The sequence below is a fragment of the Callithrix jacchus genome, chromosome 12, assembly GCF_049354715.1.
Source record: "Callithrix jacchus isolate 240 chromosome 12, calJac240_pri, whole genome shotgun sequence".
NCBI lineage: Eukaryota > Metazoa > Chordata > Mammalia > Primates > Cebidae > Callithrix > Callithrix jacchus.
In genome coordinates this window covers 30561148-30575323 of record NC_133513.1, presented here as the reverse complement: position 1 = coordinate 30575323, position 14176 = coordinate 30561148, and the positions used below count along the sequence as shown (strand labels likewise).

Below are 14176 nucleotides of genomic sequence, written 5' to 3'. Positions count from 1 at the left end.
TCAAGCAATGTATCCACCTCTGCCTCCCAAAGTGCTGGGATTACAGGCATGAGCCAGGGTACCTAACCTTATTAACCATTATGTTGAGGCTGCTTGGAAAGGGTGGGCATCCATGAAATAACGGCTTGTTTGGACTTCGCTTCTCTCCATTTTACCTTTTGGACAGCTCCTTTTTTTCTTTTTCTTTTTTTTTTGAGACTGAGTCTCACTCTGCTGCCCAGACTGGAGTGCAGTGGTGTGATCTCAGCTCACCACAACCTCCACCTCCCAGGTTCCATCAATTCTGCTGCCTCAGCCTCCTAAGTAGTTGGGACTACAGGCGTGCACCACCATGGCTGGCTAATTTTTGTATTTTTAGTATACATGGGGTTTCACTATGTTGGCCAGGCTCATCTCAAAGTCCTGACCTCGTGATCCACCCTGCTTGGCCTCCCAAAGTGCTGGGATTACAGGAGTGAGCCTCTGCACCCAGCCTGGACAGCTCCTTTTTAATGCATCTCAGGCTGTGAGTGAGATTGATACTTACTAGGCACCACATTGATGCTAGGTCTGGGCCCCAGTAGATATTTTTACAATTCCTGTGAGCGGCTGCTACTAGTTGCCAAATGCCAGCAAGAATCAAGATGACTCGGCTTGGCCAGGTGTGGTGGTTCATGCTTGTAATTCCAGCACTTTAGGAGGCCAAAGCAGGTGGATGGCCTGAGGTCAGGAGTTCGAGACCAGCTAGGCCAACATGGCAAAAGTCCTCTCTACTAAAAATATAAAAATTAGCTAGGTGTGGTGACAGGTGCCTCTGTAGTCCCAGCTACTCAGGAGGCTGAGGCATGAGATTTGCTTAAACCCAGGAGGCAGAGGTTGCAGTGAGCCCAGATTGTGCCACTGCACTCCAGTTTGGGCAACAGAGTGAGACTCTGTCTAAAAACAAACAAACAAAAAAGAAGACCTGGCTGGAGTGCTCTGGCTCACTCCTGTAATCCCAGCAGTTTAGGAAGCTGAGGCAGGAGGATCACTTGAGGCCAGAAGTTCAAGACTAACCTGGGCAACACAGAAACATGTTTTTTTTTTTTAAATTAGCTGAGCATGGTGGCATGCACCTGTAGTCCCAGTCACTTGGGAGGCTGAGGCAGGAGGATTTCTTGATCCCAGGAGTTCAAAGCTGCAGTGAGCTATGATCATATGACTGCACTCCAGCCTGGGTGACAGAAACCCTGCCAAGAAAGAAAGGAAGAAAATAGGGTGGTGGCGCATGCCTGTAATCCCAGCACTTTGGGAGGTCAAGTAGGGAGAATTCCTTGAGACCAGAAGTACGAGACCAGCTTGGGCAACAGGCTGAAACCTGTCTACAAAAAACAGAAAAATAAGCCAGGCATGGTGTGGATCACTTTCCTCGAATTTCTATATTCTCTTCCATTTCTGCTTCAAAACTGACCAATTACTTTGAGTCATCTCTTTCTTGCAGTAAGTCATCAAATGTATGCAATAGCAGCAGCAGCATGCTGCTAATATTATCTTTCCCCAGTTCTTGGCCTAAAGACTCAAGTTCAAGTTCATTTGGTCATAAGTTTACCAAATGCTTTGCCATTGCATAGCATGTCACCATCTTTTCAACTTTCAATGACAGTTTCCTTACTAGATGCTGTCCAGCTCAACATTAATGTCATAGAGCTTACATAGTTTAGGTTTTTTTTTTTTTTTTTTTTTTTTTTTTTTGAGATGGAGTCTTGCTCTGTCACCCAGGCTGGAGTGCAGTGGCTCAACCTTGACACTGCACCTCCACCTCCCAGGTTCAAGACATTCTCCAGCCTCAGCCTCCCAAGCAGCTGGGATTACAGGCATGCGCCACAACACCTGGCTAATTATTGTATTTTTAGTGGAGATGGGGTTTCACCATGTTTGCTAGGCTCGTCTGGAACTCCTGACCTCAGGTGATCCACCCAGCTCAGCCTCCCATAGTGCTGGGATTACAGGTATGAGCCATCCAACCTGGTTGACTTTTTTTGTTTTTCTTGACCCAGGCTGGAGTGCAGTGGCACAATCTCAGCTCACTGCAACCTCTGCCTCCTGGGCTCAGGTGATCCTCCCATCTCAGCGTCCCAAGTAGCTTGGGACTACAGGCACATGCTACCATACTAGGCTAATTTTTTTTTTTTTTTATACACAGTCTTACTGTGGCCCAGGCTATAGTGGGAGTACAGTGGTACAATCTCGGCTCACTTCAACTTCCGCCTCCCAGGTTCAAGCGATTCTCCTGCCTCAGCCTTCCAAGTAGCTGGCATTATAGGCACACACCACCATGCCTGGCTACTGTTTTTTTTTTTTTTAAATTGAGACAGAGTTTCGCTCATTATCCAGTCTGGAGTGCAATGGCGCAATCTCTGCTCACTGCAACCTCCACCCCCTGGATTCAGGCAATTCTCCTGCCTCAGCCTCCTGAGTAGCTAGGATTACAGGCACACGCCACCATGCCCAGCTAATTTTTTTTTGTATTTTTAGTAGAGACAGGGTTTCACTATGTTGACCAGGATGGTCTCGATCTCTTGACCTCGTGATCCAGCCGCCTCGGCCTCTCAAAGTGCTGGGATTACAGGCGTGAGCCACCGCGCCCGGCCGTAATTTTTCTATTTTTATTAGAGACAGGGTTTCACCATGTTGGCAGGGCTGGTCTCGAATGCCTGACCTCATGGTCCGCCTGCCTCGGCCTCCCAAAGTACTGGGATTACAGCCGTGAGCCACCGCACCCAGACCACACCCAGCTAATTTTTAAAATACTTTTTATTTCATTTTAGATTTTTTGAGATGGAGTCTCACTCCATCACCCAGGCTGGAGTGCAGTGGTGCAATCTTGGCTCACTGCAACCTCTGCCTCCCAGGTCCAAGCGATTTTCCTGCCCCAACCTCTAGCTGGGATTATAGGCATCCACCACCATGCTTCGCTAATTTTTTTGTATTTTTAGTAGAGATAGTGTTCCATCATATTGGCCAAGCTTGTTTCAAACTCCTAACCTCAGGTGACCCACCTGCCTTGGTCTCCCAAAATGCTGAGTTGACAGGTGTAAGCCATCACACCCAGCCTAATTTTTTGTAGAGATGAGGTCTCACTATATTGCCCAAGTTGGTCTTAAACTCCTGGGCTCGAGTGACCCTTCTGCCTAGGCCTCCCAAAGTGCTGGGATTACAGGCATGAGCCACTGCACGAGGCTGATTTTATAGTGTTGCAGCACACCACTTCTGGGTCCTAATTCTGTAACAGTTTGTTTAAACATTCTGATGTGCTAACAACCAACCTCCACATATCAATGGCTCACAGCAAGAGAGACTTATTTCTCACGTTTTGCATCATTTTACAGGTAGGCTGGAGCCCAGCTTTATGTCATTGTCATTCTGGGTTATAGGCTAAACAGGAAGTCTAGATCTGGAAACTGCCAGATCTAGACTTAGAAATCTGAGCAGAGGGAAAAGAGAAGAGAAGCTGCTAGAGCATTCTGTGGTGCCTAAAACGTCTATGTGGAAGTGATACTTTACCTTCCTTCCTTTTTTTTTTTTTTTTTTTTGAGACAGTTTTGCTCTTTTTGTCCAGGCTGGAGTACAAATGGCACAATCTTGGCTAACTGCAACCTCTGCCTCCCGGGTTCAAGTGATTCTCCTACCTCAGCCTCCCTAGTAACTGGAATTACAGGCGCATGCCACCATGCCTAACTTTTTATTTTTAGTAGAGACAGCATTTCACCATGTTGGCCAGGCTGGTCTCGAACTCCTGATGTCAGATGATCCACCCGCCTCGCCCTCCCAAAGTGCTGAGATTACAGGCGTGGGCCACTGAGCCTGGAAGATACTTTACATTTCTACTCATATTCCATTGGCCAAAGCAAGTCCTATGCCCAAGTCTACTGTAAGCAGGGAATGAGTGTATAATGCTCCTATAGGGAGGGGCCCAGCAGGGAAGGAAAGTAAATATCTAGAACGGAGATGTCAATCACTGCACTAATGCACTCCTCCCCCAGCACATATACACACTCTGCTGCAGCGTTTTGTACCATGGCGCCTCATGCATACTTCTTAGCCAAGGGCAAAGTCTTGACTCAAGGGCAAAGTCTTTTTTTTTTTTTTTGAGACAGGGTCTGGCTCTGTTGCCCAGGCTGGGGTGCAGCGGTGCAATGTTGGCTCACTGTAGTCTCAACCCCAGGTCCAAGCAATCCTCCCACTTTAGCCTCCCAAGTAGCTGGGACCACAGGCATGCACCATTGGCATGTGCCCAGCTAATTTTAATTTTTGTAACCACAGACTAGGATCTTGTTATATTTCCTTGGCTGGTCATGAACTCCTGGGCTCAAGCAATACTCCTGCCTTGATCTCCCAAAGTGTTGGTATTACAGATGTGAACCACAGCACCCAGCCTCAAGGGCGAAGTCTTGAGCTAAAGGCAGACAATTCCTAGGCAAGTCAACATAGCCTGACCTGGAGAGTAGACCAGACCATTCCTTTCCTTGGGAATTTGAACAATAGATTGAATGAGGGAGCTGCAGCTGACAGGTTGTTGTACATGATGGATCTGGAAATGTCACATCTAACCAATACCCTGTTGCCTGAAAGTTGGGCAACAGGGTCTTGACCCAAGTTCCTAGCCAAGCTAGGAATCCACCTGTTCGCTTGCCTACCAGGTCTGCTCCAAACTCACCTGCTCAAAGACCTTCCGTGGGTCCTGACAGCCCACAGGAAAAATTCAAAGGCTTGAGCCTGGCATCCAAGGCCCCACCTGGCCATGCAGCCACCTCTTCCAGGAGGTTCTAGACAGCTTCCTGGATGAAACAGGGAAGCTGCTTTTCAGGCATGGTGTTGTCCAGCACGGGTAAGAAGAGCCACACGCTGCACATGGACCCCGGCTGCATAGACAGTGGATGCCGAGAGTCTCTATCAGATCCCAGTAAGCACCACAGATCTTGCAATTTTACTCTGAAGGCAGAGAAGCCAGAGAGTGGATGAAGGTAGCCAGCAGGACAGGATTTTGCTGGAGATGCAGGCAGGGCATCAGGGAAGCCTAGAGGCCCTGGGTCCGGCCTTGTACTGGGGCAGCATCCGCCTGGCCCGGCAGCTCCCATCGGGTGGACGCACCTAGATCACATCTGCACACTCCTGAGAAGGTGGAGCTCTTTCCTGTAAAGCCCACCACACACTGGCCCTGCCGGGCCCTCCTCAGATGCACAGACTTCCAGTGATTTTTGAGGGTTCAATCTAGCCCCTTGTGGTCTACAATCCAACCACTTCGGTCTTGCCCTGAGGCCCTGAGCACACCCACTTCCTAGACCTATAGGCCCTTTGATGTTGGGGTGGGGGTCACTCTCACAGGACCCTCCAGACTAATCCCGATGCTCTTCAGAGATAACACTTAGGTCCCGCTGGCCAATCGCAACCAAACCAAACCATGGCCTTGACCACGCCCCATGTACGACCCACCGAGTTGCGGGCCCTCTCGGACCGTGCAACCCGCACTCTAGGGCCACCAGGAGGCGCTCCGGGGCCGCCAGCCTTGGAGGCAGAGCAGGCGGGGTCGGCCAGGCCCAGCCCTCGGGCCCAATCCCGCCCTCCCGCCCCTCCCCAACCCGGTCCAGGGCCCGGTCCAACGTGCATCAGCGAAGCCACGTCCAGCCCTTCCGCGATGCGGTCACCCACGTGTGGCAACACGGGACTGAACCCGCCAGACTGGGCAGCTGGGAGCGGCGGCAGCAACTGCAGGACCCTGTAGGATTGAAAGTAGGATGGACCTTGGCGGGTGCCTCGCGGTCCCCAGACCTTGGAGGTCAGAGCGAGGCGCTGCCCTATTGCAACCAGACAGGAGCCAGGAACCAGCTTGTCCTTTAAAACCACTTGTTGGGGTACAGGAGCCATGACCACTCCAGAAATTAGGCATCGGAGCTAGGAGCCCTTAGAAGTTTAGTCAGGGCTTGGATCTCAGGGGCCCTATTGAAGACACCAGGGGTCAGGCTTTTCTGCTGCCACTACCTGCTTCAGGAACGTAGCCCTCAGCCACCAGGTGCACTGATCCGGGTCACTGGCTCTCTATGCTGCTGCTGCTGGTGATTATTATTTTTGAGGCAGGGTCTTGCTCTGTCACCCAGGATGGAGTTCAGTGGTAAGACCATGGCTCACCACAGCCTCAACCTCCTGGGCTCAAGTGATCCTCCCACCTCAGCCTCTGGAGTAGCTGGGATGACAGGTACTTGCCATCATGCCGGGCTAATTTTTTTTTTTTTTTTTTTTTTTTTAATGTAGTCTCGCTCTGTAGCCCAGGATGGAGGGCAGTGGTGCAATCTCGGCTCACTACAACCTCTGCCTCCCGGGTTCAAGCAATTCTCCTGCCTCAGCCTCCCAAGTAGCTGGGACTACAGGCATGTCCCGCTAATTTTTTGTATTTTTAGTAGAGATGGGGTTTCACTGTGTTAGCCAGGATGGTCTCTATCTCCTGACCTCATGATCCACCTGCCTCAGCCTCCTAAAGTACTGGGATTACAGGCGTGAGCCACCATGCCCAGCCACAATGGGCTAATTTTTAAACTTATTCTTCTCTCAAGAGAAGTGGTTGCACCATGCTGCCTAGGTGCAAACTCCTGGGCTCAAGAGATCCTCCTGCCTGGGCCTTTCAAAGTGTTGGGATTACTGGTGCTAATAACCGCACCCTGCCCGAACTCTTATGTTAAAGACGGTGCTTTTGTTGGTCACAGGGCCTGGCCTCCTGTGCTTTTTTCTGGCAACCCCTTCCCCAGCTTCTCTCCATAGCTGGCTTCTCCCCACTTAACATTCTACTCCAATAAATGTCATCCCCGCTGCAACCAGACCATCCTTGTCCACTGCATCCAAAGTGACAGCCTCAATTAAGCATTTTTTCATGTTGCCTCTTCCATCATCTGGGCTGCTGATGCCCACTGATGCCCCCCACACACACACACCTCCATCTCACTGTGTCCCAGCCTGGCCTGGTCAGCCTCATTGTTTCCAAGACAGATACTCACAGTTGTCTTCCCAGGGACAGTACTGAGCCAGGAGTAAGATGTGGGTGTTACCCTGCCCTGCCCACCCATTCCTAGGGGGGCAGAAGGGCAGAGCCAGCCTGCTATGAGCACAGAACCCAGGGTGGTCTGACCTGAGCAGCTGGGGCTGGGCCTGGCCCCGGGGATGTCCAGGAGATAGGGAGGTTGGAAGCCCGGAGGCCTTGGGCCAGCCCTTCCAGGAACACATGTGCACAGGGCTTTCCATGCTCTTTTTCTGTTTTTTAATTTTTTACAAAACCGTGTGTCCTGGCGAATCAGGACAGTGCAGGCCTCCCCCAGGCATTGAGGCCTGAAGGCAGAGGCCCCCATGAATGAGCAGCTACCAACCCCAGAACTGTCTGCCCCTCTGCATAGGGGCCAGTGTGAGGGAGGGGTCCGGCTGGAGATTCTGCCCTGCCCCCCAGGTTGCTGGGAGAGAAGGCCAGGCCCTGGGTCCCTGGTGCTCCTAGTGCCTGCAAGGGAAGGAGGGAGAACAGGGTCTGAGGGAGGAGGGAGGGCTAGGGCCAGGGCTGGGGCAGGCCAGGGGGCAACCCCCAACATCTCACCAACAATGTGCGGCATTATCCAACCACTGTGACGCCAATGATGACTGCTAGGAGGACGATGATGACGGACACACAGATGGCAATCAAGACTTTCTTCTGTGGGAGAGGAAGGAGGGGGTCAGGGAAGTCACATGGGGTTACTGGGGCAGGGGCCAGGCCTGAGAGGCTCACCTTCCTAGCCTTCTTCTGGTTCTCCAGGGCCGTCTTGACGTGCTCCTGCCCACGTTCCACGTAGTCTGCTGAGCTCAGAATGTTCTTCTCGATCCGATTGATCATCTCCCCCTGCTCAGAGGATGGGGAGGTTCAGGGAGGTAGGGATGCCTTTGTCCAACCCACCCCTGGATGACAAAAATGTTCCTGGCAGGAAAAGAAAAATTGCACTAACAAAGACAAGGGAAACACTCGATCTGACAAAAGCTCAGACTCCTTGGGGATGGCTTCCAGGCCTTTTCTATCACGTGGTCCCTTGTCCCCTGCTTGATTATCCCATACAACCTCTATCTGCAGTGGTGGCTTGGAGCTGAGGGCCTCAAATGGCTCATACCTTTCACAGATGATGAACTGTGACTTCACAAATCTGTCTGAATTTACCCATTCTTCCGGTCCCATCTCCAGCTGCTGCAAAGCCCTCCCTATCCCTGCCTCCTCCTGGCACCACCAGCCTCAGGTCTCAGTACTCCTACTGAATGAAATCTCTTTCCCGTAAGTCTCAGCTGCAAAAGGGCATTGGCTGTAGCATGACTGAGGCCAGCTCCTCCCAGACAGGCTGGAAGCTCAGCTCAACTCACACAGCCAGGCCCAGGGAAATGCCACCCCCACCCCAGCCTTGTACAGATGTTAGGAGAAAGGCCCTCTAGGGCAACTTTGACTGGAGCTCTGAGAGGTATAAGGGTGGATGCTGTTGGCAGAGGGGGAGCCAGGGCTGGGGCCAAACACAGACAGGCTCAAGTTGGAGAGGGGGCAGGGTGCTATGCAGAAGGGAGTGGGTATCTGGGTAGCAGCAGAGATAAGCGCGATTCTTGGGGTACAGCTAGGATACGAATAAGCACCAATCTGGGGGCATGACCAAGCCTGGAAGACACAAAAGCCTCAGGAAGAGAGTCTAAGGCTGGCAGAAGGCGGCAGTCACAGCTGGCCATTTGGACTGAGTCCAGTCTCACGTCTGGGGCCATGCAGGGCACCTACCTGCATCTCCACTTCAGTAGCCAGAAAAGTGAAGATCTCGTGCAGTTCGCGAATACTGCGTTCAAGCTGCTGGATCTCACTGTGCCGGGCCGAGATCTCATTTAAGGCCTGTCGAGTCACCTGTGTGTCCTTCAGGATCTGAGGAGTGGACAGGAGTGGGGCAGCTGTTCACAGGGAGACCGACAGCAGGTCAGAAGCTCCTGTTGAGCTTCCGGGGAGCCCTCGGCCTAGAACCTGGTGGGTGACTCCAGACAGGATAATTAATTCCCTTCGGGGCCTCAGGGTGCCCTCAATCAGAAAGGCCCACAGCAAGCGGGGTACAGCAGCTCACACCTATAGTCCTGGCTACTCGGGAGGCTGAGGCAGGAGGATAACCTGAGCCTGGGAGGTGGAGGAAGGGACAGGACTCAGAGGGGATGGGAGGCACAGCAGAGAGGGGCTGGCTATGGCCACTCACATTGGACACAAACACCTCGCTCTGCCCGCTGTCCAGCATCTGTTCCAGCTCCTCGTCAGACACCATCCCAGCATTGGCTGCGAAGGAAAAGGCCAGGCTCATGACTGGGTCAGGATCACCTGCCCCTGCGGGCCAGGCTGGGCACACACAACTCACTGATCTTCAGTTGCCTCCGGATCCGCTCCACGTTCTTCTCCCGGTATTCGGACTGCATTGAATTGCACTTGTTGATGAGCTCCACGAATTGCTGGGACAGGACCCCGTGCTAAAGATGGAGAATATAGGCTGGGTACCCTTGAGAGAATCCCTGCCTGGTCTGAGCCTCAGCATCCCCACAGTACAGTGAGCAAATAGCATGAGCTCTTATAGCCTTAACTACCTTGTGATGACCTTGACAGACTCCTCCATTTCTCTTAGACTCAAAGCCAAAGCCCTTATTAGGCCTACATGGCCCCCCATGATCTTTATTATTTTTTATAATAAAGAGATCTTTATTTTTAATAGAGATGGGATTGACCAGGAACAGTGACTCATACCTGCAATCCTAGCACTTTGGGAGGCCAAGGCAGGGGGATCACCTGAGGTCAGGAGTTGGAGAACAGCCTGGCCAACATGGTGAAACCCTATCTCTACTAAAAAAAATACAAAAATTAGCCAGGTGTGGTGGCAGGTACCTTGTAGTCCCAGCTACTCCGGAGGCTGAAGCAGAAGAATGGCTTGAACCCGGGAGGCAGAGGTTGCAGTGAGCAGAGATGGTACCACTGCACTCCTGCCTGGGTGGGTGAGACCCTGTCTCAAAAAGAAAAAAAAAAAGAGAGAGAGAGAGAGAGAGAGAGAGAGAGAGAGAGAGAGAGAGAGAGAGAGACAGGGTCTCACTATGTTACCCAGGCTGGTCTCGAACTCCTGGGCTCAAGTAATCCTCTGACCTGAGTCTCCCCAAGTGCTGGGATTATAGGCATGAGCTACAGCACCGGCCGGCGCCCTCTATGATCTCTCCTTTCCCCTTGACCTCTTTGATCTTACTTCCTCCTCATGTTCCCTCCCTCCCTCCCCACTGGTCTCCTTACCCCTCCCTAGACAAAGCAGACTCCCAGCTCAGGCCTTTGTCTTTGCTTCTCCTTCTGCCTAGAATGCTCATTCTCCACAAACACCTTTAAATCTTTTGTTCAAATGTTACCTTCTGAATGAAGTTCTTCCACCTGATTTAAATTGCATCTGTACTCTTCTCCAGCATACTCAGTCCCTCTTCCTCTGCTCTTTTTTCCATAATGCTTATTATGTCTAAATAATTCACTTATGTATTATGGTGATTGTTTCTCTACACCAGAATGGAAGTTCCATGATGAAAGGGATCATTGGTTCACTGCTGTATCCTAAACAGTTCCAAAAGGGTCTGGCACTTGCTGAATGCCAACCTTGCTGCTTATACCACAACTGTGCTCATAAGCCTAGAGATGAACATGCCGCCCAGGCAAAACAGGTGCAACAAGCCCACATGGGCCCTTGACCTCTCATGCCAATCAGCACCACAGGTTACCCCAGAAGCACTGGCTATAGGTCATCTGCTCTGCCTTGCCCCTTCTCCTGAGGCCTTAAATATGTTCGTTCCTTGGAGTTTCGTTTCCAGAGATACATCTACTCTCCTGGATCCGGCTGCACCCTTCCAAGATGCCCAAGTTGCTCCATCTTCAATCTGGGGTCCTCACTTCCAACCCTGGGCCTAACTTCCAACCCTGACCTCCTAGAATCCTAAAGTACTTTTCACTGGGGACCCAGAGAGGGCCAGTCACATCACCCCAAAGGCCAGGTACAGTGGCTCACACCTGTAATCGTAGCATTTTGGGAAGCCACAGCAGGTAGGTCACTTGAGGTCAGGAGTTCAAGACAAGCCTGGCCAACATGGTGAAACGTCATTTCTACCAAAAATATAAAAAAATTAGCCAGGTGTGGTAGTGCACACCTGCAATCCCAGCTACTTGGGAGGCTAAGGCAGGAGAACAGCTTGAATCCAGATGGTAGACGTTGCAGTGAGCCGAGATCCTGCCACTGTACTCCAGCCTGGGTGACAGAGCAAGACTCCATCTCAAAAAAATAATAATTAAAAATATAAGATATCACACCAGGGAAGTTCCTCTTCAGTGTCGCCCCAGGGAAGTTCCTCTTCCTGCCTTCTTGAATTCTGCCTGTGGGACTAAGGACTCCCTGTCACATAGGCAGGAAAGCTGCCAGTCATTTATGACTTCTCTCTTTCCCTGGGCAGCACCATTATCACCAAGTCCTACGTGAGTAATGTCTTTGTCCTTATTGAACCTGAACTCCTCATCTTGACTCCTAGAAAATATGTGTCCCAGCCAGGCATGGTGGCTCACACCTATAATTCCAGCACTTTAGAGGCTGAGACAGGAGTGTCCCCTGAGGTCAGGAGTTCAAGACCAGCCTGGTCAACATGGTGAAACCCCATCTCTACTAAAAACACAAAAATTAGCCAGGCATGGTGATGTCTGCCTGTAATCCCAGCTATTCAGGAGGCTGAGGCAAAAAAAGTAAAAGAAACATGTGTCCCTACAGCCAAACCTAGGTCTTGTCTGGGGTCATAGCAACTTCTTATTGAATGAAAGAAAATAAAGCAGGGTATTATAATCGGACTAAGCATCAGGAGACCTGGTTTCCTGACTTTGAGCAAGTTCTTTCTCTGAGTTCAGTTTCCCCATTTGGAAAATCATTCCGCTGGACTCCACCATCTCTGCAGGCCCTTCCTTCATACATCTGTCATCCAGTACTTCATGAAACATTTGCTGAAATGTCCTCATTTCTGAGAAAAAAAAACCCACCTGGGTTTTTCTTATTCTTGTGTTGACGGAGTTATAGTTCTCATCAGCTTCCTCCTTCTGGGGCTCTATGGCTGTGGGAAGACACATGGAGTACTGGGGGTACTTGTTTCCATGGATTTTTAGGGAAATATAATTTATCATAAAATGACTAAGGCTGAGCCTCCAAGAGGAGAAAGTACGTTTATTTTTCTTTGCATTACATCACTGAGTTCCCATAGGTATGCAGAGGCCACCTAACAAAACCCCATCCTCTTGCCCAAAGAATGCCCAGTGGGCTGCAATAACTGTGTAAGTAAATGGTTACATTGTAAATAAAAGAACCTGAGAGGCCGGCTTGTCCTGTGGAGAGTACAATGGCCTGGAGGCCAGGAGACAGAGATGCTAGACCCAGGCCTGCTGTGTGACCTGGTTATATCATCGGCTTCTCTGGGCCACACACTCCCCAGATACACCAACAACAGGGCAGGATCAAAGGGAAGGATCTGTCTGAGGTCCCAGGAGCTCACCCTTCAGCTGCAGGCGGATCTCCCTCCCCAGCTGTTTGATCTCATCGCGCAGGTTCTGCAAGTCCTGCTTCATGCCTGAATAAGAGAAGACCACGACTCCGAACAGCAGCTCCCACCTCAACAAACCACCCTGGCAATCACCTATGTGGGACTACAACCCCCACAATCCCTAAGGTGGTGCATGCGCCCTGCAGTCGGAGTTTCACTCACTCTCCTCGGGAAGGGGCGTGGCCAAGATGGTGACCTGCTGTTTCTCCAACTCCTGGACTTTATTCCCCAGTTTGACAATAGTCTGCCGAATTGCCCGGACCTGGGGAGGGTGACCGAGAGGGCTGAAAGAGATATGGGGTACTCCAGACCACGCTGGTCCTCGGGTCTTCCTACCCCCTCGCGAATCCAGGCAGAGACCCCAGCCCCTTACCTTCTGGAAGAACTCCTCGTCCGGGCTCCCCAGCCGTGCCATGCCCGGGTGCACCACCAGCGCGACCCGCTCCTTGTCCTCTTCGTCCGAGCTGTCATCCCCCTGCGAGGCCCGGAGTCATTGGTACCACTGTTTCGCTGCGGCTCTCACCCCGCACGACCCACAGGCTTCCGGGACTTTCCTTCCTGGCCATCAGCCATCCCTCCCCGCCCTGAAGATCAGGAGTCCTGCGTTCCAGTTCGTCCGCCCCTCAACATCTCCACTGCCCCCATGTCTCACCTGCCTCAGCTCGTGGGTCCTGTCCCGCATGGCGGCCTGAGCTCTCCCTCCTCGGCGCCTGAGCCAGGAGGCCCTCAAGTTTGGAATTCCCGTACCCCACTCACACTCTGACACTCCCCTCCCTCCCGGTGCGGACCTCAACACCCCCACAAGCCGCCAGACGCTCTGTCCCTTGCACCACCCACAGTCAATGGGAAGGAGCCGACCCCGGGGACCACTAAGGTTCCACAGGTTGGAATTCCCTTTTCTTCCCCTCTCTTGCTCTCTCAGCCTCAGCCCCGCCCCTCCGTGATAAATTCGGGGCATGCGCACAAGGTCGCGTCTCTTCCTCGCCGGAGGGGGAAGGCGGAGTCGGAAGTTGTTGCGCCCCGAGCGGAAACGGAGCTGCCTGGACGCGAGAACCCGCCCCCCTCACCGGAACCGTTGCAACTTCCAACGGAAATCTGGTTGCCAAAAGGCGTAGGAGTACGTCATTTGTACGTAAGCCGAGACACCCGCATCTCATATCACCCCATGATGCCCCCACTGCATCACGTGACCAGCCCGTTCCCAAACTCGCGGACCGCAGAACGTGACGCTGTGACTGTCACGTGTCCCGGCTCTGTCACCGCGGTCTCTGGGACGCCGTTCTCATCACGAAGTCCCCGGCACCCCAGCGACCGAACGACGCCCACACAGCCCCCGCGAGGTGGGGAGGGGCGCGCCGACCACCCCCAGAGGCCTTTTGAGGCAGTGGGTGGGTGTACCCTTGATGACTTCGCCTTTATTGCTTTCGGGTCCAGGAACGTGGGCAGACCACTTAGCATTTGGGGCTGTCAGCATCATGGGACCTCGAAAATCGGGAAATAATATCCGAGCCGTCAGCGTCAGAAAATTGCAGGGTTGTGTGAGCAGGGAATCTGGGGGTGG

General features: G+C 52.1%; 1 protein-coding gene across 4 annotated transcripts; it reads right to left on the bottom strand.

The window, feature by feature from the left end:
• Positions 1-3681: 3681 nt before the first annotated feature.
• On the bottom strand, positions 3682-13566 carry STX4 (syntaxin 4). Of its 4 annotated transcripts, none has more exons than XM_078345182.1 (11): positions 13268-13566; positions 12989-13090; positions 12778-12899; positions 12568-12642; positions 12062-12132; positions 9387-9495; positions 9231-9307; positions 8774-8911; positions 7760-7870; positions 7589-7684; positions 3682-5734 (listed from the first exon to the last, which is right to left on the bottom strand). In XM_078345182.1, the coding sequence occupies exons 2-10, from the start codon at positions 13084-13086 to the stop codon at positions 7604-7606; spliced, it is 882 nt and encodes a 293-aa protein (XP_078201308.1). In that variant the 5' UTR covers positions 13087-13090; positions 13268-13566; the 3' UTR covers positions 3682-5734; positions 7589-7603. The 4 variants fall into 4 exon arrangements, with proteins under 4 accessions (XP_078201308.1, XP_078201307.1, XP_009007712.1 ...); XM_078345181.1 differs by having other exon boundaries at positions 12778-12877; XM_009009464.5 differs by lacking the exon at positions 3682-5734 and adding an exon at positions 7253-7495.
• Between the last annotated feature and the right edge of the window lie 610 nt (positions 13567-14176).

Excerpts from the sequence above, each read along its gene's own strand:
- STX4 (XM_078345181.1), bottom strand. The coding sequence starts at position 13,297 with ATGCGGGACAGGACCCACGAGCTGAGGCAG. Across the intron at positions 9,308-9,386 it reads CCGGAGGCAACTGAAGATCA|CCAATGCTGGGATGGTGTCT; the intron begins GTGAGTTGTGTG and ends TTTCCTTCGCAG. Across the intron at positions 7,871-8,773 it reads CTACTGAAGTGGAGATGCAG|GGGGAGATGATCAATCGGAT; the intron begins GTAGGTGCCCTG and ends TCCTCTGAGCAG.